Here is a 26,136-nt window from a genome sequence, read left to right on the forward strand (position 1 = left end):
CTGGGTGGCTGGGTGGTTGGGTATCTGCCTTTGCCTGGAATTGTGATCCTGGGGTCCTGGGATCGAATCCCGCATCAGGCTCCCTGCAGAGAGCCTGCTTCTCCTTCTGCCTATGTCTCTGCCTCTCTCTATGTGTCTCTCATGAGTAGATAATGGAATCTTAAAAAAAAAAAAAAAGAGTGGCAGAGGGTTGATAATCGAGTTGAGTGATAGGCAAATAGAAGGTCATTGTACTATGTTTTCTTCGTATTATCATGTTTGAAATTTTTCATGATAAAATGTTTAAAAAGCTATAGAATGGGAAAAATGTCCGGGGTCAAAAGCGACTCTGAGAATTAAAAAAACCAAATAAAGCAATCAGCCCATATTATGGACTGAATGTTTGTATCTTCTCAATATTCCTATGTAGACACCTTAAGCCCCAAATGTGATAGTCTTTGGAGATTGGACCTTTGGGAAGTAATTAGATTTATTTACATATTTTAAAGATTTTGTTTACTTATTTATGAGAGACACACAGAGAGAGGCAGAGACATAGGCAGAAGGAGAAGGAGACTCCCTGGGGGAGCCTGATGTGGGACTTGATCCCAGGACCCTGAGATCATGATCTGAGCCAAAGGCAGACACTCAACCACTGAGCCATCCAGGTGCCCAGGCTAATTAGGTTTAGATGAGGTCATTAGGGAGGGGCCGGTGACTGGAATAATGTCCTTAAAAGAAGTGGAAGAGACTGGCATTTGCTCTCTGTGCCATGTTGAGGACACAGGCAGAGGGCAGCCGTCTGCAAACTAGGAAGAAAGCTCTCACTAGAATCTGACCATGCTAGCACCCTGATCTTGGGCTTGCAACCTCATGAATTATGAGAAATAAATTGCTGTTATTTAAGTCACCCGATCTGTAGGGTTTGGTTATGGCACTCTGAGCTAAAACAATGAGTAGCCAGAACTAAGAAGAGGATGTGGTCAAAATTGACCTTATCATTAGACCAAAGCCTTTGTGATTTGAAGACCTTCGGGGCAGTATCTACAGCCGCTAGATGCTTGAAATTTTCTTTATAGGCTTAGAAGAGGATTGGTAGTTGAAGCCTAGATGGGATGCTGTTTTTCTCCTCTTCACTATTTCTAGCATCTCTAGCTCAAAGTGTAGCTATACTGCAATAATATGAAGAATACACTGGTAAGATCCTGCCCAGAGATACTTCATCCCTCTTGCTCTAGATATATTCAAGACTTGCTGCAATCTCAGAAGTGGTGGATGGGGATGGCATCTTTTTTTATTAATATTTTATTTATTCATAAGAGAGAGAGAGAGAGAAAGTAGGCTCCACGCAAAGAGTCTGATGTGGGACTCGATCCCTGGACTCCGGGATCACGCCCACTCAACCGCTGAGCTACCCAGGCATCCCTGGGATGACGTCTTGAGATGGGGAAGGTGTTTATAAGCAAAAAGATCATAGTCCAAGGAAGAGATCAAGTCTTCAGGCTTCTTTTATGATTTTTCTAGCTTTTTCTGAATCATTTCAGCAAGTCTGACGTAGGCTCTGAAGTTTTAGTTGAATAAGTTGCTTGCAGACTCTTGACAGTGGTAGAAAAAAAAGAAAGTTGCTATTGTCTATGCCACAACTCATACTTAATGAACTAGAATTTACTGGGGCAAATCCCCAGGTGATTATTATAGACACTAAATATTAAGAACCACTGATTTATAGACTTTTCTCTGGTTATAGGCAGCAAGCTTAAAGACCCAGAAACTTTTATCTTCATTATATTTCATTTGATTTACTTGTCACTTAGCTGGATTGCTAGTTACCATCCCTCCCCTCAGAGGACTGAAATCCTTTCCACCTTAGGAAATCCTACAGGAGACTCAGCTTCCAATTCATTGAATAATCAGTCATCTTTAAAATGAATTCAGTATTAAAACCAATAAATTTTTCTCCCTTACCCCCATAACTTCATCCCCAATGTATGAAAGATGCAAAGAGAGCACCTGTCTCTTGTTTTCAGGGAAGATAGAGTGTTGCCTATGGCAACTACCAGACCACTTGAGATTTACTGCTGCAGGTTCCCTAAGCAACCCTGGTAACCATCTTTGCAAGGACTCTTAAGTGGGCAAGGGCTCTGGATAATCTCAATCTATTGCATCCCCAGCTACCACCTATTTCTGACTTTTCTTGGGAGGCATACGGGATTCTGAACAACCTATTCCCCTGAGAAAGAGCTAAGGATTTTCTGTCTCCTTTGGGTCCCTGGAGCAGGGCAGAAGGCAGAGAAGGCTTTCCTTGGAAAAAGCAAGAGGCAGCAGCTGCTCTGAGTATAGGTGAATGGCAATAATTACCTCCTAGGGAGACTTACTTCCCAGCTCTTAGTCTGGCACTGTGGCATTAAAAAAAAGTCTCAAAAAAAAAAAAGTCTCTTTTCAAACTCTATTGGCACTTTGGGGTGTTGGAGAATTAATGGTTGAGTGTTCGTTCTCCAACATGTAGATTAAAAGACACCTTTCAATATATATTTTTAAAATATTTAAGTTTTGGGGGGCTCCTGGGTGGCTCAGTCATTTAAGCGTCTGTTTTTGGCTCAGGTAAGGATCCCAGGGTCCTGGGATGGAGTTCTGCATCAGGCTCCCTGCTCAAGTGGGGAGCCCGCTTTTCCCTCTCTCTTTGCTCCTCCCTCCGACTTGTGCACTCTCTCTTTCTCCCTCTCCCTGTTCCCCCTCTCAAATACACAAATAAACATCTTTAAAAGATTTAATTTCTTAAAAGTGACCTCTACACCCATCGTGGGGCTCAGACTCACAACCCCAAGATCAAGAGCCATGTGGTCTACCAACTGAGCCAGCCAGGCACCCCACCTTTCAGTATTTAAACATGCATAGTGAACGACTTCAAGGTCCAGTGGACACTTCCTCTGGGACGTTAGTGATTCTAGTCTGCTAACTTTTTTATTGTCTGAAATGACTCTGTGTTACATGAACCTTTGCTGGCTTTTAGGGCTCACCTCCTAATGTAGGGGCCCCAGTTTTCTGCAGATCCGCAGATCTCCTCAATGTTCCTGGTAGCTCCGTTGACTATCTAAATCCTTCATTTCTAAAATATCCACAGTACTCTATCAGGAGCTGCTGCCGCTCTGAGCTGCTCCACTAACACTGCCTCCCACTATGCTGCCTGGCATGGCAGTTTCTGCTAAGGACCATCCCTGCTCTGTGGGAAACAATGCACACTGCTGCATTCAGTAATTGTGCTGTGGTCCTTGCTGGAAATTGACACCTCTGCAGGCTGGCACTGCCATGACTCTGCTCTTTCTCCTGGGTGCCCTGGGTCTTTCCCACTGGGTTCCTACTGGGTATCAAGGGAGCACCTGCTGGTCAGTAACAGAGTAGGGAATACTTTCTCTCTCTTATGTGTTATACACTATGGTGGTGGTGGTGGGAATGTCCCCAAACAAGTTGTTTGAGCTCCAATGTGTTATGGAGATAGGAAAATAGTTCTTTCAATGTCTATATAAGACCTGTCTTTACTTTGAGGGCTGGACTTTAGCTCAGGAGTTATGGCAGAGGAACAAAGACCACACACCATTCTGACGAACAAGGCACTTACTTAACTCTTGGTGAGCCTATTGTGCTTGGCTCCATATTCCCCTAGGAGGAGATCTCTCAGATGAGGATCCGAAGGCTTCTTGCAAATAAACACCCTTAAAGCCACCCTCCCGGCTAGCCAGACATACCCAGCCATCCCAGAGCCATCTGCAGTGGGGAAGATGAGATCCCTGACCACCCCTTTGCAGCCATGTGATATCCTAAAGGTTTTTCATGTTTGCAAGCCTTGTTTATACTTATAGGATCTCAAGAAACTTGAGGTCAGGGACTACGTTTCACACTTCTTGTGTTTGTAACACTAGCATAGCCCCAGAACAACAGACAGTAAAGAAAACAAACCTACATAACCCTTTATAATTTCCAAAGTGCTTTTGTAAACATTATCTCCTTTAGTTTTTACAGCAACCCTGTAGTGAGGCTATTACTATCTTCGTTGTGCAGATGAGATATCCCAAGCAGTCCAGGGGCACCAAGATACTCAGTGGTGGAGCTGAACCTTGAACTGCTAATAGCCTCAAGCATAGGTCACTTTTAATTTTTAAAAGGAAAAGTCTTTTGTGCTTTTTCTTTCTTTTTTCAATTTTCCCTCCTATATTTGGGGTCTTTCCTTGCTTGGACCTCTGAGATCTCATTATGGCCTGAATGTGTCTCTCCCCTTCCCATTCAGATGTCTAAGTCCCAACCCCTACCATGATGGTATTTGGAGGTGAGGCCTTTGGGAGGTAATAAGGTTCTGATGAATCAGAAGAGTGGGCCCCCATGATGGGACTGGTGCCCTTAAAAAGAGAAAGACAGACTAGGGCTCTCCTACTCTCTTTCCTTCTGAGAGGTGAGGATGCTGCGAGATGGCAGTATGTCTGCAAGCCACGAAGAACCTCTCTTCCTGGAATCAAATCAGCTGACACCTTGATCTCGCATTTCTCAGCCTCCAGAGCTGCAGGAAATAAATTCCTGTTGTTTAAGCCACCCAGTGTATGTATTTTGTCAAGGCAGCCTGAGCTGCCTAATGCAGACCTTATTGCCTATTTTTTCTTTGTCTTTGTCTTCCAAATCTCTGGCCTATCATACTCATGGAAAGGAGAATGTTCTTTGCTGCTGCTTTGATCTTTTGGTTTCTTGACTTTTCTTCATTTGTTCCTGGGAGGAGAGAGTATGAAGGCAAGAGTGCTGGCTTCATAAGGAAAGAATCAGAAGATACAGCTTTAGATTCTAAGTCCGCTGCTACCTGTATGAGCTCCGACAAGTACTCTAACATCTCCAGGTGCTTGGATAGGTGGTGCATCTGTTTGAGACTCAGTTTTCTCATCTGTACCATAAGAAGATTAAAAAAAAGGATCCAGGACCCTTTCTGGCATAAAATGTTCTGATTTGGGGGGCACCTAGGTAGTTCAGCAGGTCTGCCTTTGGCTCAGGTCATGATCCCTCTCCCTCTGCCTCCCCCTGCTTGTGTGTGCTGTCTCTCCATCTGGGATAAATAAATAAATAAATAAATAAATAAATAAATAAATAAAATCTTAAAAAAAAACAAAAACAAAAATAATGGGATGCTTGGGTGGTTCAGTGGTTGAGTGCCTGCCTTCGGCTCAGGGCGTGATCCTGGTCCCAGGATTGAGTCCCACATCAGGCTCCCTGCACAGAGCCTACTTCTCCCTCTGCCTATGTCTCTATCTCTCTCTGTGTCTCTCATGAATAAATAAATAAAATCTTTTTTAAAAATTAAAAAAAATAAAATGTTCTGATTTTATCAATCTGAATTAACATCTTAGGTTCCTTCTCTGATAGTTTCAATCCTTTGACAACCTACCATTCTTTTTATCAGTCCACCAATTTGGACATTCAATCTGTCCCTCTTCCTAAGTCCTAATCACGTATTTCATATTATCAGATGTAATGCTAGGCCACCTAACATACACTCAGGCTATTTCCCTGGGGAAAGGATTCTTTGCTACAGAATCAACTACAGCATAGTATCATCTTTGTAAGTTGTTTATTTTCTAAGATCAGCTTCTTAAAAACAAGGAGTGTATTTCAGTGAATCTAGTTCACATGCACAATGTAGGAGGTGTCTGTGGCTTGTTGGTTTATGTAACTTATGGTCAAGTGGTGGCCGCTTTGTTTTGGGTCATTCCTTTATCCCACTTTTGGTGCTCTGTGCTTAGCCATGCTGTACTGTCTTCTATAGAAACCACGCCAACTTCTTCCCATTACCTTTCAGCTTGGCCCCACTAGAGGTGAAGAAGTGAGCCAGAGAATATCATTATATTTCTTTCCCCAACTCCTACATCAAACCCCATTCTGGAGGAGATGCAATTCATCATCTCCCCTTAGATCTGTTAGATATTCTGAACAGCTGATCTCATAGCTTCATCTCAGATGCTGTGAAACAGCAGCTTTAGCCTTATACACATTCAGCTCTTCCAAGTCAATAGTGTTGGCTCACAAATGGGCCCCCTTTACATGGAAGGCAAAGAAAGATCAAAATAAGAGGTAGGCCACTCCAGATTGGTGAGCTGGGGGACTTATTTATGAGGCTGGTCCTGAGAGGCCACATGATGAGCAGATTACCCACACTCATCTCTCAGAATCTAAAAAGTTTACATAGAGGCCTTAACTGGGTTCAGTAACATATACCATCCAGATGGTCTCAACAAAACCTTACTCTCTCAAGACTATGTCCTTGGAACAGCTCCCACTGTGGAACAGTGGAACAGTAGGCATACATTCCAAGGACAGGGAAAGGGATGAGGAGCCTCTGATTGCCAGGGTCCAGCTTGACTGTCAACTGGTGGTCATATCCTTTTGATTAATTTCTCCAACAAACAGGGTACTAAGTAAACACATAAGAGCTGAAAATAATTCAGCCCATGAGACAACCTCCAAAATGAAACTGTAATTGATGACCCTTGAGGTCTATTAACAAGGGATAGACAAGAAATAAGCAGACATTGCTACTGCCACAGAACCAGCTGAGCTTTTTAAAACCATGAGGGATTCTTCAGGGACTCTTGGTTTTCCCAGGTATCAGTGGGATTTACTATTTACATCATTGCATGCAAAGTGGGGTTTGTCCCTTGTTCAGTAAAATTGATGAATGTAAATGGGGAGAATTTTAGTTCTTCCTCTTGTGAAATTCTCCCTCCCAGAGGTGTTTCTCATACACTCTGCCTTCCCTGCAGTATGTATTCTTTTTTTATTTTTAATTTTACTTTATTTTTATTTTTTATTTATTTATTTATTTATTCATGACAGACACACAGAGAGGCAGAGACATAGACAGAGGGAGAAGCTATGGGACTCAATCCCAGGACCCCAGGATCATGATCTGAGCCAAAGGCAGACACTCAACCACTGAGCCACCCAGGCACTCCTGTATTCTTTTTTTTTTTTTTTTTTAATATTTATTTATTTGAGAGAGGGGGAGAGCAGACTTGTAAGCAAGCGCACAAGTTGGGGGAGGGGCAGAGGGAAAGCATCTTCAAGTGGACTCCCCACTGAGCAGGGAGCCTGAGGTGGGGCTTGATCCCACCACCTATGAGATCATGACCTGAGCTGAAACCGAGAGTCAGATGTTTAATTGACTGAGCCACCGAGGTGTCCCATGCAGCATATACTCTTTATAAAGAGAAAACGGATTCTAATTCTGGATTCTACAAGTCAAAAGTAATGCAGACTAACCCTTCCCACTGTCTTCCGTGAAAGTGTCTCTTCTTACAAAGACCTTTGGTGCTTGAATGAAACACTTGATAATATATATTTTTTGCACCCTCTTTACTGAATTCCCTTCAGCTGAGTCTCCATTAGTAGAAAATTTCTTCCTCATGAGTTTTTCTTTAATGAAAAAAAAGTTTAGGGGCACCTGGGTGGGTCAGTCGGTTTAGCATCTGCCTTCAGCCCAGGTCATGATCGCAGGGTCCTGGGATCAAGCCCCACATTGGGCTCCCAGCTCAGTGGGGAGATTGTTCTCCCTTTCCCTCTGTCTCTCTCCTAGCCTGTGCTCTCTCTCTCTCACTCACTCTCTCTCAAATAAACAAATAAAATCTTAAAAAAAACTTTAACATCTTTATCCAGATATAATTCACATACCAAAAAAAATCAACCCATTTAAAGTATACAATACAATGATTTTAGTATATTACCAAACTTGTACAATCATTATTATGATCTAAGTTTCAAATACTTTCATTATCCTAAAAGGAAATGCTTTATCCATTAGTAATCACACCTCATTCTTTCCTACTGCCCAACCCTAACGCTTAGCAACTACTAATCTCGTTTCTGTTTCTTGCCTATTCTGGACATTTCATATGTATGGAATCAGGCAATATGTGACTTTTATATCTGGCTTCTTTCATGCAGGTACTATTTTGAAGGCTCATCTATGTTGTAGCATGTATCGGTATCCTATTTATTTATTTGTATATTTTTTATTGGAGTTCGATTTGCCAACATATAGCATAACACCCAGTGCTCATCCTGTCAAGTGCCCCCCTCAGTGAATATCTCATTTATTTTTATTGCTGCATAGTAATCCAGTGTATGGATATACCACATTTTATTTATCCATTTATCAGTTGAATCACATTTGGGTTATTTCTGCTTTTTGGCTATTATGAATAATATTGCTGTGAACATTACTATACAAATTCTTGTATAAACATGTTTTCAATTCTCTTGGGTATACCTAAAAGTGGAATTACTGGATTATATAGTAACTTTATGTCTGATATTTTGAGAAGTCGCTAAACCATTTTCCCAAGGTGACTGTACCATTTTACATTTCCATCAGCAATGTACGAAGTTTCCAATTCCTCCACATCCTCTTTAAAAAATATTTAATTATTTATTATTTGAGAGAGAGAGAGAAAGAGAGAGAGAGCTCATGTTAGCAAGTTGGGGGAGGGGTAGAGGGAGAGAGAGAGAATCCCAAGCAGATTCCCAGCTGAACACAGAGCCCCATGCAGAGCTTGATCTTACAACCTGAGAACACAACCTGGGCCAAGCCAAGAGTCACATGCTCAACTGACTGAGCAACCCAGGCACCCCCCATGTCCCCTTGCCTTTGTCCATCTTCTCTATTACAGCCAGCCTAGTGGGTGTGAGGTAGTGTCTCACCATGGTTTTGATTTGCATTTCCCTAATAACTAAGGGTGTTGCGTATATTTTCATGTGTTAATTGGTCATTTTTATATCTTCTTTGATGAAATATCAATCAAATCCTTTGCCTACTTGTAACTGGGCTGTTTATTACTGAGTTATAAGAGTTCTTTATATATTCTGGATACATCTTTATCAGATATATGATTTGCAAATATTTTTTTCTCATTCAGTAAGTTATTTTTTACTTTCTTGATGGTACCATTTGCAGCACAAAATTATTTATCATTTCTCTTTTTTTAAGATTTATTTATTTATCATAGACATAGAGAGAAAGAGAGAGGCAGAGACACAGGCGGAGGGAGAAGCAAGCTCCATGCCAGGAGCCTGACGTGGGGCTCGATCCCGGGACTCCAGGATCGCGCCCTGGGCCAAAGGCAGGCGCCAAACCGCTGAGCCACCCAGGGATCCCCTATTATTTCTAATTTTATTTGTATGTAGTCCAATTTATCTATTATTCATCTTGTCTGTTGTGTTTTTGGTATTGTAGCTATGAGCCCATTGCCCAAGTCAAAGTCTTGAAGATTTGCTCCCACATTGTCTTTTAAAAGTTTTCTAGTTTTAGCCTTTACATTTATGCCTATAATCCATTTTGATTTAATTTTTGTGTATAGTGTGAGGTAGGAGCCCAACTTTATTCTTTTGTACATGGATATCCAGTCTTCTCAGTACCATTTGTTGAAAAGACTATTATTACCCCACTGAATTGTCTTGGTATCTTTCTCAAAAATCAATTCATACACCCCATTAATTAAAGAAAGGTTAAAAACCATGTGATCCTGTCAATAGATGCAGAAAAACCATTTGACAAAATACAGCATTCATTCTTGATAAGAACCCTAAGCGAAGTAGGGATAGATGGAACATACCTCAACATCATAAAGGCCGTATATGAAAGACCCACAGCTAATATCATCCTCAGTGGGGAAAAATAGAGAGCCTTTCCCCTATGGTCAGGAACAAGACAAGAATGCCCACTTTCACCGTTACTATATAACACAGTACTGGAAGCCTTAGCTTCAGCAATCAGAAAACAAAAAGAAATAAAAAGCATCCAAATCAACAGAGAAGAAGTTAAACTTTCACTATTTGCAGATGACATGATATTCTATGTAGAAAATCCAAATGACTTTACCAAAAAATTGCTAGAACTAATACATGAATTCAGCAAGGTTGCAGGGTATAAAATCAATGTGCAAAAATTTTGTTGCATTTCTATACACCAATAACAAAGCAGCAGCAGCAGAAGAAATCCAGGAATTGATTCCATTTGCATTTGCACCAAAAACAATAAGATACCTAGGAATAAACTTAGCTAAAGAGGTAAAAGATCTAAACTCTGAAAGCTATAGAACACTTATGAAAGAAATTGAAGAGGATACAAAGAAGTGGAAAAGCATTCCATAGTTATGGATTGGAAGAATAAACATCGTTAAAATGTCTATACTACTCCAAGCAATCTAGCCATTTAATGGCATCTCTATCAAAATACCACCAGCAAGATGCCTGGGTAGCTCAGCGGTTAAGCGCCTGCCTTCAGCTCGGGGCATGATCCTGGAGTCCCAGGATGGAGTCCCACTTCGGGCTCCCTGCATGGAGCCTGCTTCTCCTTCTGCCTGTGTCTTTGCCTCTCTCTCTTTCTCTCTCTCTCTCTCTTTCTGTGTGCCTCTCATGAAAAAATAAATAAAATCTTAAAAAATAATACCACCAGCATTTTCACAAAGCTAGAACAAACATTCCTAAAATTTGTATGGAACTACAAAAGACCCCAAATAGCCAAACCAATCCTGAAAAGGAAAAACAAAACTAGAGGCACCATGATTCCTGACTTCAAGCTATATTACAAAGCAGTAGTCATCAAGACAGTATGGTACTGGCACAAAAACAGACACATAGATCAGGATCTCTGATGTCTATCATAGAACGATTTCTATTCTGAGAAAACCCAGAAACAGACTCACAACTCCATGGTCAATTAATCATTAGCATAGCAGGAAAGAAAATCCAAAGGAAAAAAGACAGTCTCTTTAACAAATGGTGTTGAGAAAACTGGAAAGCAACATGCAGAAGAATGAAACTGGACCACTTTCTTACACCATACAAAAAAATGAATTAAAAAATGGATGAAAGACCTAAATGTAAGACAGGAAACCACCAAAACCCTAGAAGAGAACAGGAGCAACAACCTCTTTGACCCTGGCCACAGCAACTTCTTACTAGTCACATCTCTGGAGGCACGGGAAACAAAAGCAAACATGAACCATTGTGACTTCATCAAGATAAAGAGCTTCTGCAGAGTGAAGGAAACAATCAACAAAACTAAAAGTCAGCCTACAGAATGGGAGAAGATATTTGCAAACAGCATATTGATAAAGGGTTAGTATCCAAAATCTATAAAGAATTCATTAAACTCAACAACCAAAAAATAAATAACCCAGTTAAAAAATAGGCAGAAGACATGAATAGACACTTTTCCAAAGAAGGCATCCAAATGGCCAACAGACACATGAAAAGGAACTCAACATTACTCATCATCAGGGAAATATAAATCAAAACCACGATGAGATACCACCTCACACCTGTCAGAATAGCTAACATCTTTTCCCCTGTATATGCAAAAGCCAATTCTTTTTCTTTTTAATTCAGAATGGCTAAAATTAAAAACACAAGAAACAACAGGTGTTGGCAAGGATGCAGAGAAAGGGGAACCCTCTTACGTTTTGGTGGGAATGCAACTGGTGCCACCAGTCTGGAAAACAGTATGGAGTTTCCTCAAAAAGTTAAAAATAGGGGCGCCTGAGTGGCCTTGAAGTGACTGACTTTTGTTTTTGGTTCAGGTCATGATCTCTGGGTCTGGAGATTGAGCCCCACATCAGGCTCCCTGCTCAGTGGGGAGTCTGCTTCTCCCTCTCTCTCTCTTTGCATCTCTCCCAGCTTCCTCATTGCCTCTCTCTCTCTCTCTCAAATTAATTTTTAAAAATATTTTTATTTATTTTGCAGAGATTGAGAGAGAGAGAGAGAGAGAGCACAAGCAGGGGGAATAGGAGAGGGAGAAAGAGGCTCCCTGCTGAGCAGGGCACAGGATATGGGACTTGATCCCAGGACCTTGCGATCATGACCTGAGCTGAAGGTAGATGCCCAACTGACTGGGCCACCCAGGTGCCTCTAAGTAAATGAATCTTAAAAAGTTAAGAATAGGATTACCCTATGATCCAGCAATTGCACTACTAGGTACTTACACAAAGGATATAAAAATACAGATTCAAAGGGTCCATGCAGCCCATTGTTTATAGCAGCATTATCAACAACAGCCAAACTATGGAGAGAGTTCAAATGCCCATCGACTGATAAATGTATAAAGAAGATGTGGTATATATATATATACACATACACCATAGAATATTTCTTAGCCATAAAAAAATGAAAAATTGCCATTTGTAACAATGCGGATGGAGCTAAGTGAAATGTCAGTCAGAGAAAGACAAATACCATATGATCTTGCTCATATGTGGAATTTAAGAAAGAAAACACATGAACATATGGGAAGGGAGGGAAAAGGAGAGATGGAAATAAACCATAAGAGACTTTTTAAAAGATTTTTAAAATTTATTCATGAGAGACATACAGAGAGAGGCAGAGACATAGGCAGAGGGTGAAGCAGGCTCCTTATGGGGAGCCCAATGTAGGACTTGATCCCTGGACCCAGGTTCACGCCCTGAGCTAATGGCAGATGCTCAACCGCTGAGCCATCCAGGTGTCCCTAAACTACCTGTTTGGAGAAACTATTCTTAGCTTTTCTGCAGCCCTGGGGGCACAGTTTTGTAATTTTTAAATTTTTAAAAATGTTTACTTTTTAATTTAAATTTAATTAATTAACATATAATGTATTATTGATTTCAGAGATGGAGGTCAGCGATTCATCACTTATATGATACCCAGTGCTCATTACATCACATGCCCTCCTTAAAGCCCATCACCCAGTTACCCCATTGGGGGGCATGTTTTAACTGTAGCTAGGACTCTTCCATCTTTCCCTTGTAGCAAAGTCAGAATTGGATCTTTGCCAACTATCCCTTCTCTTGCCCTTATTCTAGCTCTCTGTTTCTTGGCAGGGATAGAATCCTGGGCAGTACGATGGTCTCCATTTTCTGGAGGGTGCTTGATTGCTCAGCAAACCCCTTTGCTTTTCTCTTGGCTTCTCCATAAGTGCCTTGGGGGACTCCACTTTACTATAAGATAAAGCGGTCAGACCTAAGTTAGATTTTGGACGGCAGCTCTAGTGTGCTAGTCATGTCTCCATAAACTCTCAAAAAAGAGAATATATGGTTTGGGATAAAACCTCTCTTTCTCTTGCTTTATTTTTGCCAATATACACTGAGTGCTGCCAAGGTGCCAGTATTGTGTTAGGTTCTGGGCGTAGAGAAACGAAGTAATGAAGAAATGCTCTGAGCATATGAGTCCTTGGTGTCAAGGAAATCACAATTTAATGGGGAGACATTCATTTATCTAAGAAATATTTGCTATGTCCCAGACACAGTGTTAAGTGCTAGATAAAGAATAATGAATTAAACAGATATGGTTTCTGTCCTTTAGGAATTATAATCTAATTAGACAGAGAGCCATAAATGTAATGTAAGTTAGGCTGTTAAAAATGCTACAACAGACTCACAATAATAATAATTTTAATAATCATTTGTAGAGCACCAATTATGTGCCAGGCACTATTGTTAGTACTTTATACATAGTAATTTATTCATTCTTCCTGACACTTCCATGAAATAGGTGTTATTATTAACCCTACTTTACAGCTGAAGAACTGAGGCCTAGAGATGCTCGTTAATTTCTTTAAGACCACATCGCTAATGAGTTGTGTGTGAAGTCAGCATTTGAACCCAGTCGGTCTGGCTCCCAAGCCTGTGCTCTGAAGAGACAAAAGCTCTGGAGACCCAGAAGAAAACTATGACTGATTTTTACAAGGATTATGAAGATCTTGAGCTGAGCTGTACAGTTGGGTGAGCTTCAAGGGTATTCCAAGCACACGGACAAGCAGGTGCAAAGGTTACAGAGAAAGTGCAGAACGTGTTTTGATCCTAAGGGAGTTGGCTTTGGTCCTGGGTGGGGAAGGGTGGAGAGTGGCAAAATCCTTGAAATTTGAAATGCTGACAGAGATTGGGGCCAGGTTGTAAAGGTGTTTGAGTCCTCTGCTCTGAGAGTTTGAACTTCCCAAACAATGCATCCGTAAATACTTGATGCTTGGAAGTCACTGGAAAAAAAAACTCTAGAGAAATCAAAGCTTCTAACAGAGTTGGTATGACATGTAGGGGTAGGGTATTTGATACCTACTTAGGTTTCCACATCCAGCTTTTATTGGAACGTGGCTCAATGTGGAGTTTGGAGTTGGGGTTAGGATTGTCAGAGCTCAGATCCTGATACCTACCTACATCATACCCTGCCCCTATTTTTACCTTAAAATTGAACTCAATAATCTTAATTAAGAGTGAAAAGAAATGAGGGCCTTTTAATTTTATTTTGAAAGATAGAGTTAAAAATCACCCATGGGTGCTTGGAGTAAAATCTTAAAAGTAGATTATTGCAGAAAAGGAAGGCATTGGTATAAATAGTAATTTTTTACGTATATGATTTTAAATGAGTTTTAAAAGGAAGACATGCTACCAGGATTGAGTTTTTTTTTTTCCCCATAGAGCTCCTATAGAATTCTCACAGCGCACTTGCAGAAAGTTTGGGAATGCACGCAATTTCTTAAGCAGATTGTTGCATAGCAGTGATAGAAATATTTTAGTATTTTTCTTACACATCTACTTTAAATAAATTTGTGAAGAAAAAAAAATCCTTGGCATTTTTTTTTAACAGACCACAGACACTGGTATACTCTAAAGTTCGGAAAGACAACAAGATTTGGCGATGAAAAGCCTGGATTTGCTTCTCAGACTCATCACTTCCCGGCTGTGAGTCAGTCATCAGATGGGTCAAGTAACCTGACCATCTGTAAGTGGAGATAATAACTACTTTATGGGGCGCCTGTGTGGCTCAGTCGGTTAAGCATTTGCCTCAAGCTCAGGCATGATCTCAGGGTCCTGGGATCAAGCCCCTGCATTGGGCTCTGCTCAGCGTGGAGCCTGCTTCTCCCTCTCCCTGTGACCCTCCCACTTGCTCTCTCTCTAATAAATATAGCCTTAAAAAAATCTCATTTAAGGAAATAACTACTTTATGAAGTTGTGAGATTGGGAAGGTTTTTACGTGACATCTCTGGTTGTATCATGAATACAACTTCCAAAGACTGAACGATATGTGCTGAGTAAACCTAACTAAAACACTTAAAACTATCATTTTCTCCCTGTGACTCCAAAGTTAATTTTTTTAAAGATTTATTTATTTGGGGGAGAGAGAGAGAGAGAGAGAGAGAGCGCAAGCACAGGGGAAGGGGCAAATCCTGAAGCAGACTCCTCACTGAGCAGGGAGCCAGACACCATCCCACCCAGGACCCTGAGATCATGATGGGCCAAAATCAAGAATCCTCTGCTTAACCAGCTGAACCACCCAGGTGCCTCAGAAGTTAATTTATTTTCATAGCCCTAATCCTATTCTCCATCATCCCTCATCTTTTCAAGGTGATTTGGAAAGCAGCCTGTCCTTGTATCCTTGCTTTTAGAGGAAGGAAATGAATACTCAAGTGTATACTATGTGCCAGAGTTTAATCTAGGTCCCTGTGCATATTTATAACAATTAATTCTCCTAACAAGCCTGTGAGGTAGGAGTGATTCTCCAGAAAAAGAAACTGAGGCTCAAGATGACCCTATAAATGGAAAAGCCGACCACAAAGTCTAGGCCTAACTGTAAAACCCTTGCCTCTTTTTCTCTGTTCCACCAGGCTGCTCTTTAAACATACCAGAGGAAATTATTTTTTAAATAAAAATAAATAATAAATAATAAAAACCTAAGAATTCTTTTTAAAATGCCTTGAGAACCCTGGGGCTAACTGGAGACATCCCTGGGTGGCACAAAACCATGGTTGCAGACTGTTACCTAAGTCCAAGGCACCGTTGTAACTTCAGCCCTCTGTGCTTTCTGTTTGGCCGTACAGACATCCAGCTTCCTGGAGCCGGCTTCCATTTGGATTCCAGCTTTCTGGCTCCTGATGTGGGTTTGTGGTTTTCAACTGCCTGTAGTTTAAATAGAAAGGACTAGAAGGCCTTCAGTGTAAAGGAAAAGGAAGCGCAGCTAGGCATCCTGTAGTTTAGAACTTTGACCAGCAGGTGTCTCTGCAGGCAAGGGAGAGGGTTCCTCTCTGGCAGTACCGTCTTAGGGGTGCAAGATGGGTTTTCTAGTTTCACTAAGGAAAACTGTGGTAGAAATGAAGCAAACAAAGGTAGGTTGGCCACCTTTGAATGTGTGAATTGAGTGACCAATTCACTCAATTGGTCAGTCCCAATTGAGTGAATTTTTCTTAACCAATAGCTTAAGAGGCTGGTAGAAGAACTAAGCAAACCCAATCTTTTTTTTTTTTTCCTTAAGATTTTATGTATTTATTCATGAGACAGAGAGAAGGAGCAGAGATATAGGCAGAGGGAGAAGCAAGTTACCTGTGTGGAGCCTGATGCAGAACTCGATCCCAGGATCCTGGGGGTCCTGGACCCTGGGATCATGACCTGAGAAGAAGGCAAACGCCCAAACCACTGAGCCACCCAGGTGCCCCTGAACTGTGTATCCTTATCTTCCATGAAATGTTGTGAATTCTCAGAATTTTAGAGACACTTCTATATAAGGGAAAGAAAAGGATCCAAATATGCCAAAATTTTAATTAATATTTGTTGAGTTCTACTCTTCATTTAGCAGAAAGCAGCACATTATTAAAAAAATTTTTTATTGGCATAGATATTAAGGAGTTGACCACAGGGTAACTAAGTGTACCTTTCCCTAAGGAGCATGTCCTTTTGTGAAACAAAGTTACCTGAATAAATTTTTTTTTTTTCTGTACCCAGTGTATTTTCCCCTATAAAACCAAAGGCCTATCTACCCGGGGAAAACATTTATCCTAAAAGATGATTACAGTCACATCGAAGAGTGCAGAAAACCTTGAAAAGAAATCATACTTAAAGATCTTTTGGATGATCTAAAGGGTGATTAATAATACTCTAAAATTGCTTCCACATCCTAGAACATATGGCAAGTAGTATGGATAATTTTTTAAGTTTGGTGTAATAGCTCGAATGGCTCCAGTTAAAAGAAAAATGTGGGCAAGCTGAACAGAAAATCCTTGAGTGAAAGTTTATTTAGCTTCTCTTAAGCCCCTTCCCCAAGATCTTTTATAACAGGAGACTATGTACTTTACTTTGGCTGCCTAGACACCCAGGGGGAGCATTTGGACACGACTGGGTTGATCTGGGATAGAAGGAGGAAAGGCAACCGCCTCATAGCTGAAGTGGTAATGCAGAACACAGCCCTCACAAAGAAAAGGCACACATTCGACTCCTCCAGAGAACCAGGGAACATTGAGTGTTTGGACAATGTGATCAGTGTCCTGATTACTATGTGATGGCAGGATTTATAACTGGGTAATAATTTCCTTGTTTGGCAATATGTGGCATATAAATATGGTATTGCTTTTTGACATACAGCATTTCTGAATGATGCCCTTCTATCAACTGACTGCTCATATAACATTAGCTTTTTTTTTTTTTTTTTCAGAGTAGTAATAAATTGGGCCAACGTAAAGTGAGGGTTGGACTTTCTTCAAGGCTCTGAGAATCTTTGGAGCTGTGTTGTGAGGTTGCAGTTTTCTTCCAGGTCACTGGTAAACTGCTCTGCAGATAAGCTAAGAGCACCTTTAAAGTCATGAAAGAGTTAATGAATTACCTCCTACTGCTTATATTTCTTTCTGGGCAGACCTTAGGTCCTCAGAGGTTCTCCATCATTTCTAGGGTCTGTGGGCCTACAGTATCCATCAAGCCATGCCTTGGCTTGCCCTTTTCAAATTCTAGAAACAAGACCCAATGACATTACATAGGAAGATATCTCATTTTCATCTCTGAATCGATCTTTTGCCTATTAAAAAAAAAGTCTCTTGTTTTTCTAGAAAAGAGTGAGCTGGTTATGGAGCTGGGTGAGGGCTGGGTGGGGGCTAGTTTTCTGCCTCCATGTGTGATGGCAGGGACTCTGGGAACTTAGCCCCCTTCCCCCCAGGGGAGTTTGCAGGGACACACCTTCCAACCTGTTTTCTAAAGGCAGCAGAAGGACACACTAACCAGCAAGTCTCATTCCGGTGCTACTTACAGGTGAAGCTTCCCGGGTACTTCAGTCTGTTTTGTAGTTTGCTGTTTGTTATGCTTCCGTGCCAACTCCATCCTGCTCTCAAGAATTCCTGGAGTCCTCTTCGTCCCTGGGTCTAAACTGAGTTCAGTCACCCTGGGCTTCTGGAGAAACCATTTTTTTTTTTTTTTTTTTTTACCAGCTCCTCCCTTGCCAGATGTATAATCCAGTCCAGGAGGGCTCTTGGGCTCCAGAGAACACCACCTGAGTTTGAATTCTAGTTCTACCACTTTCGAGTGTATGACCATGGCCAATTGCCTCAATCCTGCGGTGCCTCATTTTCCTTATAGGCGAAATGGGGAGAATAGTATAATGTGTTTCGCAGGGTTGTTGTGGATTAAGTGAGTTCACTTACGTAAACTGCTTAGCGTCCCGACACGTTATTACTGACTGCCAGTTCCTCCCCAAGCCTACCTCAGTCTTAGCACTCAAGAAATCCTTTCTAAATGCATACATCTAAACTATTTTCCTTGTTCCCTGATGATTTTTGCTGCTCTGTGCCCTCCCCAGTTTTCCATGTTCTTTTTACCAAGGAGAACCCTTCAGGGAGCTTTCGAGCAAGTCTTTGTCCAACTCTCAATGGGACACACTATCTACTGGCCTCAATCCCTATAAGCAGGGAGCATAAATAATCTAACACACAGCATACATATTCTGGTCATTATTAGGGACCAGCATGATCTGCCTTTCCTCTTTGGAAGTGAGACTGACCCATGCTCCATTTCCCAGTTTCTCCTCAGAAGCTTCTTGCTTTTGACACCCTCCAGAGAGTGCCAGAAATTGTGGTACTGGATGTTCAATGATATCTGTGAGCGGAGGAGAGGCTGTGAAGACCCTGGTGAGAATGGTTTTGGTTCTGTTCCTCCCCAGTAAAAGATTCTTTTCCCCTTGCCTTACTAGCCAGCTAAGATCTCTGTTGAGGCCCCCCACCCCAGGGAGATGGCAAAACTGTGACTCTGGAGTGCAGCGCTAAAGCTAATGCACAGGCAGGTGAGTGAGGTCATGAAGTGCTAAGAGAGGTTGGGCACACCCCATCATTTATTTGGGATTGAATGAGCTCAACCAAGGCAAGGGCTTAACCAACACAAGAAGCTGAGGACCATTGCATCCTTATCCTTACGTGCTAGTCAAGCAGCCAATTACTGTTAATTGTGTTGGCAGTTTGGAACAGCAACCAGGGAACTGATGCAAGACAATTGTGGGATGACCTCTCTGTCCCGTCCTAGTGCCAGCCATTACTCATAGTCAGATGGGGAGCCAGGACGCGCTCGTAAACATTTTTGGGTCAGAGAGAGTCAATAGGCTCCCTCCTCCTCACACACTCACGGTGCCCTGGGTGTCAGTTTTGGTATGGTACATGCGGTCACCTGACGACACAGTTCCGCCGCACAGACAGGCAGACGTCCAGGTGGATGGATCCGGACCGGACTGAGCACATCTTAACACTGGAGCGTTCAGTCCTCTCCCTGTCTCTAGCACCCCCCAGGCTGCCAAAGGCCACCTTGCCATTGCCAGCCCCATCGCCTATCCCTCTTATCCCCCCCCCCAAAGCAATTAAATCAATCTAGTTAATAGAAGCAGTGGGACGAAGTGGAAGGGAAAGCGCGGAGCTAGTGAGGAGGGGCCCTGGGGGATCCGGATGGCAGAGGAAGGAGAGAGAGAGAGAGAGTGTGAGATTCACTGTTGGAAGCGTCACTTTGGTCACCTTCGATGTCTTTGGAGGGTCCCCGTGGGGAGGGAATCATGATGCCAGAACCTGCTTCTTCATTTTGCCTAACAGACGGTTTCGTCCCTGAGCACGACGTGGCCCTGCTGGACGACGCGCAGCTGCTTCGTCGGGTCACGGCAGCGACACGAGCAGGACGCGGCGCCGGGACCGCCGGGACCGCCCCCCGCTGCAGGGTCGCCGGAGGCCGGGCGGAGGGAGACCCCCGGCGGAGCGCATCCCCGCGCGGCCCCGCCCCCGCGCCCCCCACCCCGCGGGCCGTGACGGGGCGCCCGGTGGCCGCGGGGCAGTTGCGCTGCTGGAAGGAATCTTGCTGAAGAACTGCCCTGCCCGGCCACCGGCCTGCTGACGGTTTCCTCGGCGCGGCGGCTGCTCCTGCCTGGGGGGCCTCGAGGGCTAAAGGGGGACGAGGCCGCGGTTTCCGGGGACGGGGCAGTACTTTGGTTCACGGGAGGCCGGGCGACTGCTGAAGGGGGCGGGTGGCCTGGAGCGCCGTGGCCTGCACCTCCCGCGGCCCCCCCCGCCCCCGCCCCCGCCCGCGAGCGCGAGCGCGGCGGCCGTCCCGGAGCGGCGGGCGGGCGGGCGGCGCGCACCGTCCCGTCCCCGGAGGGGGGCGCCCGGGAGCCAGCGCCCGGGCCGCCGTCCCACGCGGGGAGGGCGGGCGGGCGGGCGGGCCGGTGACGTCACGGTTGCCATGGCCGCGGGCAGTGACGCGCGTCGGCACGTGACGCGCCGTTGCCATGGCGCCGGGCCCCGGCGGCGCGGGCGCCCCGCCTCCCGGAGTGACGTGGGCCGGCCCCCCCGCTTTTCCCGCCCCCCGCCCCCTCCCCCCCGCCGGCTCCCCGCGGCCCGGGAGGTTTCACTGCACAACAAGATGGCGGCGGCGGCGGCGAGCGGAGCTGGCGGGGCTGCCGGGGCCGGGGCGGGGGGAGCCGGGCCGGCGGGCCGCCTGCTGCCTCCGCCCGCCCCGGGGCCGCCGGCCGCCCCCGCTGCCGTGCCCCCGGCGGCCGGCCCGCCGCGTCCCCCCGCCCCGGCCTCCCGCGGGCCGGTGCCTGCGCGCATCGGCTACTACGAGATCGACCGCACCATCGGCAAGGGCAACTTCGCGGTGGTCAAGCGGGCCACGCACCTCGTCACCAAGGCCAAGGTAGCGGCGCGGCGGCAGCGCGGCCCGGGGCGGGGGCGGGGGCGGGGGCGCGGGGCCGGGGCCGGGGCCGGGGCGAGCGCGGGGCGCGGGGCGCGGGGCCGGGCGGCCGGGGCCGGGGACCGACGCTGCGGAGCCGGGGCTGCGGGGGGCGGCGGGGGAGCTCTGGGACTCCTGGCGGAGCCGCACCCCGAAGCCGGGGGCCCCGGGAGCCCGCAGTTGGAGCCCCCGGGGGACGGGGGCAGGGGCTAGGAGGTGCGGACCGCGGGGTGGCCGCGGGGGGGCTTCGGAGAGGACCAAGGACGGCCGGGGCATGCCGGGGCGCGGGGCTGCGGGGCTGCGGGGGTGCGCGGTCCTGGCGCCCCGTGACACACGCCGGGCAGCGCTTGGTCGCCCGGGACTGATGGGAGGTCGCGGCGGGGAGCGGGAGCCCGGGGACGGCCCCGAGATCGTTGGAGGAGGCGACGGAGAAAACGGGGAAACGAGGGGGAGGCAGATCGCGTGGCTCCTCCGCGGGAAGGGGCTCAGGGAGCAGAGGCCCAGGGCGCCCGGGGTCGTGACGGCACTAGGGAGTCAGGGGGTAAGCGGTTCGGGAGAGCTGGGTTGCTGCTTTATTTTTAGTTGTTGCAGGGTCTGGAATCGTGGGCTTTCAGAGAGCCCCGGGGTGGGCTCTCGGCGGTGGTGGGGGAAGCCCGGTGGGTGACGGAGGAGGTGTTGGAGGAACCCAGACCCTGGAGGATCAGTACACTCCTTGGGCCCTTTGGTTCTCCAGGGATTTGCGGAGCTGTTACTAGTGAAATGGGCCAAGGTCAGTTAGGAAGGCACATAAGTACACATGTACGGTTTGACATGTAAAATTCCTTTTTTTTTTTTGAGGAAATGTGGGGTAGCCTTCTTCACTGGAAGTATTGGAACCAGAGTCCTCAGGAGGAATCTTTTGGTCTTGAGAGGACCCACAAAGCCCATTTGTACTCCAGATCTCTTGCTTTGCTCAATCTCTCACTTGAATGAATACTTTCAGTGTAGTCATTCATTATATCTAAAACTGCAGTTTGTGTTTTCCTTCAACCTGATGAAGCACCCTTAGAGCTGCTGCTCCTGCTTCCTACCAAAGCCACATCAATTCCTCACCTCCTCAGTCTGGCCCTTATCATCGCCTGCCTTGTTTTTTGCTTTTATGGCAATTGCTTATTTTCAGAAGCCAGTAACTTATCTAGGCCTTCTCTCCTGCTCACTCACAACCTGAAGTTCCTTTTTTCCCTCCTTTCTGTCAGAGCCTACAAGGGGCCCTTTCCACCAGGGTAGCAGGGTAGGTGGCTGTGGAAAATTGATTGGTCAGTTTCACTTCCTCTGGGGGGCCCCCTTCAGCCTTTTTGTCAGTTTTTATGGGAGGGCCTCAAGTCTGCAGGTCTGAGCTGAATGAGATACCAAAGTCCAGGATTCTCTGATGTCACCCTCAGACCCTGAGGGGGACTAGACTGAGCCAAGACTTTGGTGCGTCTCTGCCTGTCCCCCCCCCCCCCCCCCCATGCACACCCAGGTGTTTACAGTTCTATTTACTGTTAGCTAAGCCAAAGTTATGTTTATAAACAATACTAGTTGTTCGAGAGCTTTGTTCCTTGTTTCAGTATTTCCTTTTTTTTTTTTTTTTTTAAACCTCCCCCTCTCTTCTAAGTAATCACATTGAGCTCCTGTGATTATTTTGCTCTGACCTCTGGGGGATGGACTCCATGAACTTAATTGGTTTCCTGGTTTATGGTATCTATGATTTAAAGAACTTTGTGTCTTACAGCCCTTGGATACACCAAAATATTGATAAAAAAAAAAATCTGTGACAGACAGGGTTGTATGTTTTTGTAAATGTAATTGCAAACAGTTGATTCTTGGCTTTATATATAAAAGAGACATTTTTATCTTCAGTAGTCAGCAAAGCCAGTGGCTAATTATGGCTGATCTGCTTGCTTTCTAATTTCCCTATGTGTGTGTGTGTGTTTCTTGGTTTTTCTCCGAGGCCTTGGTGTCCTTTAGGATAGCAGCATTTTAAACATTAGCTTGTTTATACACGGGTGTCACTGTTTATGTTGGTTTTTATCTTTGATCATTTGTGGTGTGCAGTTATGTAATGCGTATGTATGGAAATATTTGAAATCCTGAACGATACCGAATGAAATGGCTTGGACAATGAGTTGCATGTGTGCGAGGACCACACCAGCGCTCATTTGTGTTTCTGTAGCAGTGTGCAATTTCCTAGTTACAGTTACAAGTGCCCTATCTTTTGCTGCTTAAATTACTCTGACGACATGAGTGAAGCTTAATTCACAAGGAGTTGTCATGTGCTCTGGGTGAACGATGAGCATATTTTGGCCTGCTCCATGGTTGTCTGAATCCACTTTGGAAGGGATTCTTAAATGCTGACAGCTTAGATGTGCCTAACAGCTGTTGACATACAGTGTGATGGCCTATTAAGGCCATGGTTTGGTTATATAATGGCAAAGAAGGTGCCTAGCTAGGTACTAGTAGATGCAGAAGCTGCTGTTTCAATTGCTCAGGGAGATAGATTTTTCTCTCCGTGCACTGCAGTGTTTATTTTACTTCTGCAGTCAGGTCACTTGGAACCAAGAGAGCTATTTTTTCCCCCCACCTCTTTCTAGAATCTATAATTTTTTGTTTCATCTTTTAGAGGTCTGTGATTTTTTTTTTTTTTCTCCTCTTCCCCTGTAAGCCACTGAATGGTCTGGGTTTTTCTTAAAACCGTGTCTAACAGGGGGATCCCTGGGTGGCTCAGCGGTTTAGCGCCTGCCTTCGGCCCAGGACATGACCCCGGAGTCCTGGGATCGAGTCCCACGTCGGGCTTCCTGCATGGAGCCTGCTTCTCCCTCTGCCTGTGTCTCTGCCTCTCTCTGTGTCTCTCATGAATAAATAAATCTTAAAACAAAAACAAAAACGTGTCTAACAATTAGATTCCGGTAATTCAGAAGATACTTGCATTGGTTGAAGGAGGGTAGGTTATCAGAGCTTTCTGAACATCAGAGAAGTATTTAGGATCACCTTTTCTCACACACACTATCCATTCCAAGGACTAAGAGGCTAAAGTAAACTTCATTTATTAAGCTACTGCCCTCTGTCCAACCATAAGCGGTGAGGGTAGCTCTTTTCCAAATTCTGTTAACTCTCAAACCTCCTCTAGTAGGACCCTGGGCTGAAGAGAATCAGTAGAGAAGAGGAAATAGTTTCCTGTTAGGATGCTGGTGACTTTTACAGCACGGCCTTCATGGGCTCAGACTTAATATTGGCAGTTCTGCATTGCTTAGAGCATCATTGCAGAACAAACAGGTAACAGGAGAGAAGATTCATTGGTGACACACTTTGGTCAGCAGCTCACCCTGGTTGTCTTTGTCCTACCTTCTGTGATTTCCTTTTTTTTTTTTTTAAAGAAATCTTAGTCTGAGATTCTCAGTGTGCTTTCTCAGTAGGACACTGTAAAGTTTAAAGAGATTGAAAAAAAGATTTTGTGCTTTCAGATTGCTTATAGTCTGTCTCCTTTGCCTACTTATACTTCTACTGATTGGATTAATGGGAACAAAGGGCAGATATATGTTGTATGCAGTTTTTCAGCATATTTCTGACTATAAGAGCCATTGGTCAAATACTTATAAAGCGTTATTTCAACACATACGTATCACTTGCCTGCTATTGGATTGTGGTAAGAGCTTGAGCTTTTGGTAAAGCTGCCTTGGGGTTGAATCCTCTTCTGCTTAATAGTTGGATGATCTTTGATCAATTATTTACCTTCTCTGTGCTTGGATGTGGTCATCTGTAAAATGAGATGGCAGTGGTACTTACAAGTTTGGGTGTTATAAAGATTAAATAAGATAACATATGGGAAGCTACTGGAACAGTGCCTAGCACATAGTAGGCATGTGGTGAATAGCAGCGGCAGCAGCTGCTGTAGTAAGAAAGATGAATAGGACAGAGCTCCCCTCTTTTTGTTTTTCATCTGTTTGGAACAGTTCATGAATACATAATGCCATTTGTTTTGGGTAGGAAGATGTCATCTTCATGATACGCTTTCAGGATAAAAAATTAGCTATTATTTCAGTTGCCACTTTGAGATATTTGGGTTGAACTCCTGTGGACTATGGGCTAATTTAATGAAATTGACATTTTAAAACATAATTTTCCATTAGTTAAGGTTTTTTTTTTTTTTTTTTTAAGTAAGCCTATGCCCAATATGGAGCTTGAACTCGTGACCCGGAGATCAACAGTCACACGCTCTACTGACTGAGCCAGCCAGGTGCCCCTAAACCTTTTTTTTTTTAAAAGCAATTGTGAGACTTGTCTAATGAAAATGGACTAATAGTGGCTTTTGCTTTGGGCCACCCCAAATTCTTAGTGTGTTTGTGTAACTACTCTTTGTTATATTGGTGATGGAACAGAGTTTATCGGAGTGTACTTCCCCCTCCAGAGATTCACTTAAGTCTGGTGGAGAATATGAAGAAATATTCCTGCAAACTTAAGAATACATTTTGCATTTGGGTGCACAGTGTGCTACTTAGAAGGCCAAGGTCAGGATTCTTAACTTTAGATATTACACAGAGAAAACATCTTGCCCCATGACCCCATTCCAAATGTGGACCAGCCATAACATATGTGTGTGCTGTGTGGTTTACTGCAAACTCATTTTCATGAAAGGGAACGACTCAGAGTGGGCAAGGGCTAGTATTTTCACTTCTAAGGAAGAGTTTAATGGAACAGAATAGATGATGCTTATGCTCATGAGAAGGCTGAAAGCAAGATTCATTGGTAAATAGAAAAGAGAATTGTATCAAAAAGAAAATGAAAGGAAGATTATACTAGATGCATTTGAGGAGGATAGTTCCATCTTTGATAATCTAAAAATGACTATTGAAAGACTTCATTTTGATACAGTTGTGATGGGGTTACTAACTTTGTTGAGATTTTGTGAAGAGCTAAGATTGATTTGGACTGGTTTATCCAGAATCAAAATACCAGTATTCCACTTTCAACATCAAAGCTGTTTATTTTAACATTCTGACTTTGGTGCCAGCTCCCTAGAAAGTCATAGATCTGGCTCAAGCCAGAGGTGCCCAGACTAGTTATTTCTGTGCCAGAAGTGCTGTTTTCATTTTCCAAGCATCAATCTGGCGAATGTTTTCTAGTTCACGGCATA

At 44.3% G+C, this 26,136-nt stretch overlaps 1 protein-coding gene and 1 long non-coding RNA gene across 11 annotated transcripts in view; one reads left to right on the forward strand and one right to left on the reverse strand.

The window, feature by feature from the left end:
- Window positions 1-12,404: 12,404 nt before the first annotated feature.
- On the reverse strand, window positions 12,405-19,958 carry LOC111095817. 3 transcript variants are annotated; one of them, XR_005359208.1, is made up of 4 exons: window positions 19,781-19,958; window positions 17,623-18,179; window positions 15,793-15,929; window positions 12,405-14,752 (listed from the first exon to the last, which is right to left on the reverse strand). It is a non-coding gene; the product is annotated as an uncharacterized LOC111095817 (long non-coding RNA). The 3 variants fall into 3 exon arrangements; XR_005359209.1 differs by lacking the exons at window positions 12,405-14,752; window positions 15,793-15,929 and having other exon boundaries at window positions 17,371-17,743; window positions 18,040-18,179; XR_005359207.1 differs by lacking the exons at window positions 12,405-14,752; window positions 15,793-15,929 and having other exon boundaries at window positions 17,371-18,179.
- Window positions 19,959-20,675: 717 nt separating this feature from the next.
- SIK3 (SIK family kinase 3) overlaps window positions 20,676-26,136 on the forward strand; it is a 240,358-nt gene continuing 234,897 nt past the window's right edge. For all 8 annotated transcript variants that reach the window (XM_038536044.1, XM_038536047.1, XM_038536049.1 and 5 more), the window contains exon 1: window positions 20,676-20,948. In XM_038536044.1, coding sequence (XP_038391972.1) covers window positions 20,676-20,948 — 273 coding nt within the window. The remainder of the gene's footprint in view (window positions 20,949-26,136) is intronic.

The sequence above is a fragment of the Canis lupus genome, chromosome 5 (assembly GCF_011100685.1).
Source record: "Canis lupus familiaris isolate Mischka breed German Shepherd chromosome 5, alternate assembly UU_Cfam_GSD_1.0, whole genome shotgun sequence".
NCBI lineage: Eukaryota > Metazoa > Chordata > Mammalia > Carnivora > Canidae > Canis > Canis lupus.